The following is a 5053-nucleotide window of genomic DNA, read 5'->3' as shown; positions in this document are numbered from 1 at the left end:
CTTTCAAACAATTTCAGTGTTTGAATCCAACAAAAGATGCATATTCACACTTGAATATTAAATTCTAAGATATTTTCTGTTCTGGCTTAATTTATTATATTTGATTTCTAATTACCTTAACACTCTCAACAATAGATAAGCAAAACTTGAAATTATTACCTCCTTAAAAATATTCTATTTTATTTCTCATCTTCATATTAATTTAAAGAAGTTGAAAGTCGAATTAAAAAAAGACAATACTTATCTTTCTTAAAGTTAACATTAAAAACCTCAAAACCTAATTTGATTTGAAAATTTCATCAAGTGCTGTCTATACTAACACAGTACAAGGACATGAAATCTCCAAGGTGTAAGCAAAAACACGTCCCTCATATGTTATTTACAAGATAATAGGCCAATGACCAAAATCCACGAGGAACTTTACATGACATATACCAGACAAGCTTATTTATAAGTTAATATACATATGAATCTTATTCGCATGAAAAAATCGACATGGAGCTGAAATGCACAGGAATCTATATTCCACGGCATATTATTGTGTTGTCCCTTTTGTCATCTTCATCTTCACCTTCTACAATCAATACAATCCAAGCTTCTTTCCACTCTGTGAAACTTGTGGATCAGGTAGGAGAATTTCCTGAACAGAACCATGGAGTACCTAATCAAACAGACTTCATGAGAAGATAAACTCATCAAACAGATCATCCATTATCATCTCTTCTAGTTCAAGTGCTACATACTCCTCTTCCTCTTGAAGGATCATCCACCCTCTTCCTTTTGCCAAATCACGACCCACAACATCATCTAATGTCTGATCTAGCTCAGGTCTCAAGGTCGTGTATGAATTAACACTATTCCACACTTCATGCAGAAGATAGTGCCCTTTGGGCATTGCATGGAGGCGGGGGTTGAAGGAGAACGGTCTTGGGAAGTAAGTTGGTGACCTTCCATAAATTTCGAGCAGCACCTCGTTCACCAAGTTAAAAATGAGTTGGTGATCATAAGGGTTGGTTGTGTCTTCTTCAGAGGGTTCTATTTCATGGCGCAAACTCGCTTCCAAATCTTTGAACAAGGATGGCTTTAGTGGCTGGTCTATTGTGTATCGCATCTGAGTGTGCTCATTTCCCAAGAATCCCGAATATTCAAGAACATTTTTTACATATTTGAAATTGGAAGGGTAATCTGTATCTTCAGCTGTTATTCCACTTGCATTTCTGTTGGATGAAGACTGTGGCCATACACTTCCTTTATCTGATAAATCAGCTTCCAATTCGTCCAATGTAGAGACTTGGGTGTACAAGTCTGTGCCTGAAATGATAATGACCATGACCAAACCAGTCAGAAATTGGTCAATTACCTCTGTTGTAATTCATATCACAAATATTAAAAGGAGGAAAAGTGAGTGCAATATTTCATTCAATGTTTTTGTTTTACTTAGAATAAAAAACAGTTTCATGATACATGACTTCTCAAAGAAATACTTAGTCCCATGTATCTTAACATAAATTTCGTACCTTCTTCGTGGCTGGTTATGTTGTCCTCGCAGCTAGTTTCTAGAGTTGCCATCACCTCCCTGCTGAGATAGGCAGTCATATTACTCATTTCCTCTTTTTCATCCCCCACTTCTGCCTCATCCATGTCCTCCTTTTGGTCACAGGTAACTTCATCAATTTTCTCCAAAGCCTTATCTGTTTCCACAATCTCAACCTCTTTAAAATTATCTAGTGATTTGTCCATCTTCAAAGGAAGACTCACTGATTTTCTATGAACACGATCATAAGTTTCCTCGGTATTCCCTACATCATTTGCATCAAAAAGTGCCTCTTGTACAATGAAGCCTAAAGTCTCGAGATTAGGCATAGACAAATTGCTTCTTGAAAACTTAGGAACATGTGCACTCTTGTGGATCCGATCCTCGTGTGTCAATTTTAAGCTTTTAGACTTTGAGCTTTGCCACTTAGCTTCTTTGCTGAAGCTTTTCTCGAACAACTGAGTATATCTATCCAATGATTCATTCAGAGAAGATGTTCTCCGCATGAGCCGGGCATCATGTTTGTTGGCATCATAATCAGAAGCTTTAGTTTCATTTGAGCTTTTGCTCCTTTTGTATTCTTGAACCACGCCATCTTCTAAAGATTGTGAGATCTCTTCCTCATTATTGATAATGCTATATTCAGGTGAAGCTCTGCGTTGGATAGCTTCAGCAGGAGTTTGGTTACCACTTTTTCTGAATTCCACAAGAGCATGTTTTATCTTCTGCTTTATAGCTTTAAATTGATGAAGAACCAACTGATTCCACCCTCTGTGATTTGATTCCTGAGAAGACCTTGAAGAAATGATTGCTTTCTGTTTCACGGCACTATCAACACCAATATCACTCACCAAAGTTCGTGGCTTCTCGTAAGAAGCATCTTTCACAAAACTGGACCTTGACATGTTTGATTCCTGCGTAACAGCAAACAATTTTTCTCCCTTTGGATAAATTTCGTTTTGCTTGTGCTTTAAGGACCTAGAGCTAATGTTCCTCATCTGTGAAGTTGAGGCTAAAGGAAATGAGCCACATTTTGTCAATCTTGCGTTGGTTTGGGAAGGTTGATGGAGTTTTTTCCCACTGAAGTCCATGTCTCGCAGAAATTTAAGTAATAAATCCTTCTCCACCCTAAGAAACTCAAAAACATCAGAATGTTTCTCAAATTTATAGGAAATGTCTCCATTATGCTTGTTTGTTTCCGTAGGCCTATGATTAAGGTAACCTTCTGTTGTCTTGCCATCTTTTTCCACACGAAGTTCATACTCACTACTGGCCTGGTTTTTCCTCGAGTAGTCCATGGTATCTCTGCCTTTGAAGTTTTCTTTGTTAAACTCTTTCCCAGTTCGTGTTTCCTTTTGGTTATATTTGGGAGAACTTTTGCTAGCTGCATGCAATTTTTCGCTGTGCTGTTTGACCTGTTATTTATGAAAGACATAATTACTATATTATATATACAAATATATCCTTGTTAAATATGAGACCAATCTATAGTTGTTTGTGGCCACCTCCTTAAAATAAGAGAATAAAGTTTTCAACTTACGAGAAGGGGTTCTGCTTCCGTAACCCCATCTTGTTGGTCTTCAAGTCGGTTATACAAAATGGTTTTTTTCTTATCTGCAGTAAATTTAAAGAGCTTGTTAAGTATGTAAAGTCATTGACAGAAGCAAAAATTTGTCTTGAACAAAATAATTTTTTAGAAGAATTAGTTGAAAAAGTGAATAATTACTGAGGGAGTAATCTGTAGCATATTATGCATTTACACGTTTTGTTGGTTCCTTTTAAGGCAAATACAGAAGCACAGTGGGTTCCATGTCATGTATTAAGCCAAATGCAATGTTCCATTTAGAAATAGAAAAATAACCAAAACTCAAGCAATGATGAGTGAGAGAACCAAGATTTGCTGTCAAATTACTTACATGTGGCATGTCTTCTCCTTTTGTGGGGAAACACCTTTTTTACGCGCCAACGATGGTAATCAAGAATTTTAAGCATGCCCCACATGCATCCTGGATTATTGTCCTGAATTTGAATAGCGGTCTGGTCGGAAGAAATCAGGTCCTTTCCCATTACTCTTGTTCTCTAGTTTTTGAATCCACTCAAGTCTTATTCAATCTCTCCCACCAGGCCCTGTCTCGCAGAACCTTCATTAAAAATATAAAGAAAAACATGTTTATATCACAGACACAGAGCATAACCGAACACGAATCCCAATCTCAAATTCAGGATTCTTTTCTACTTTCCTAAATAACCAACCACATCAGAATATGTTCTCTAACCTTGTTCTTCGATCTTCCCCTGAATATCAACAACAAATAGCCGCCGGAAGTTCCCAAACCTCTGTTGAAACAACAATATAACAAAGAAACGGAGATTAAGAAACTGAAATTCCCCTTCACATCTAAATTAACTTTTAAGGTTAAATTGATCATCAAAATTCATCATCAAACATTCATACCTCCTGCAGCTATTTGCTATACTTACTTATAAATTATAATTATCCCCATATTCATACACACAAACACCGTTAGGACACATAAGTGGCACATACCAAACAGAGCAGAAAACAATAAGAAAACAAGATATTGGACTGCAACCTGAAGGTTCGTCAAATTCATTCAATTCAAGCAAAACCGAAACTCTTACCCATACTTTTCATAACGATTGAAACATGTAACAGAAACATGAGAACATGCATCCAATCAATATAAGAAAAAAACAGAAACAGAGATAGAACTTGTAACGTGAGAAACAAAGTTAATCAAAACGAAAATCTCTACGTTTAGTGAGACTCTAACCTCTGACAGGTGAAGAAAAAGAGAGTTGGCAGAGTTAGAGAATAAGGACGGCGCAAAAAGGTGTGAAGCAGTTTGATGAGAATAAGGTGGCAGAAGCATAAAAGAGGAAAAACAACGACAACTAAAGTAGAAGTCAACTTTGTATGAATAGGTTATTATTATTAGTATGGTGGGTGGCTGCTGAAAAACTTAGGAAAAAGCGAAGAAGAAGAAGAAGGAGCAGAAGGAAGAAAGGTTGTTAAGGAATGGAATGGAAGTGATGTTTGGAGAGGAACTGAATGCGCGCAAAACTGGTCTTCTCTTATGCTATCTCTCTCTGACTATGACCAAACAACAAAGTCTGCTATGCGTATTCTTAATAAGGTGTAAAATATCGTACAATTTATTTTCTTTGATCATCATAAAGTAAATTAAATACACCTTTCAAGTTTGGTTTGTAGTGTGCAAACATTATTCCTCACATCAACAATTACAAAATAAACCTTCTAAATATGTTTTTTATTTCTAATTGTAAAATTAGGATTTATTTATGTCTCAAAATTATTATATTATAGTATGGGTAGTTAAACTTTAAAAATAATAAAGGTAACATTTTTAATCCTACGTTAATTTTTTTTTCAAATAAGGTTTTAGACTAATATTTGATATCTTAACAAATTTTAATATTATTAAATTAGAATAACTATATCTATTTATTTTTTAAAATTTGAGATTATAATATATT

General features: G+C 35.5%; 1 protein-coding gene across 1 annotated transcript; it reads right to left on the bottom strand.

Moving 5' to 3' along the window:
• Positions 1 to 348: 348 nt before the first annotated feature.
• LOC114185225 (protein TRM32-like) lies at positions 349 to 4664 on the bottom strand. Its single transcript, XM_028072836.1, has 6 exons — positions 4330 to 4664; positions 3811 to 3871; positions 3451 to 3675; positions 3075 to 3148; positions 1518 to 2949; positions 349 to 1311 (listed from the first exon to the last, which is right to left on the bottom strand). The coding sequence occupies exons 3-6, from the start codon at positions 3599 to 3601 to the stop codon at positions 677 to 679; spliced, it is 2292 nt and encodes a 763-aa protein (XP_027928637.1). The 5' UTR covers positions 3602 to 3675; positions 3811 to 3871; positions 4330 to 4664; the 3' UTR covers positions 349 to 676.
• Positions 4665 to 5053: the final 389 nt, after the last annotated feature.

The sequence above is a fragment of the Vigna unguiculata genome, chromosome 5, assembly GCF_004118075.2.
Source record: "Vigna unguiculata cultivar IT97K-499-35 chromosome 5, ASM411807v1, whole genome shotgun sequence".
NCBI classification, from domain to species: Eukaryota; Viridiplantae; Streptophyta; class Magnoliopsida; order Fabales; family Fabaceae; genus Vigna; species Vigna unguiculata.
Note: the sequence above shows the minus strand (reverse complement) of the source record. Positions and strands in the feature narration are given on the sequence as shown.

Excerpts from the sequence above, each read along its gene's own strand:
- LOC114185225 (XM_028072836.1), bottom strand. The coding sequence starts at position 3,601 with ATGGGAAAGGACCTGATTTCTTCCGACCAGACCGCTATTCAAATTCAG. Across the intron at positions 3,149-3,450 it reads AAGGAGAAGACATGCCACAT|ATAAGAAAAAAACCATTTTG; the intron begins GTAAGTAATTTG and ends AATTTACTGCAG. Across the intron at positions 2,950-3,074 it reads CGGAAGCAGAACCCCTTCTC|GTCAAACAGCACAGCGAAAA; the intron begins GTAAGTTGAAAA and ends CATAAATAACAG.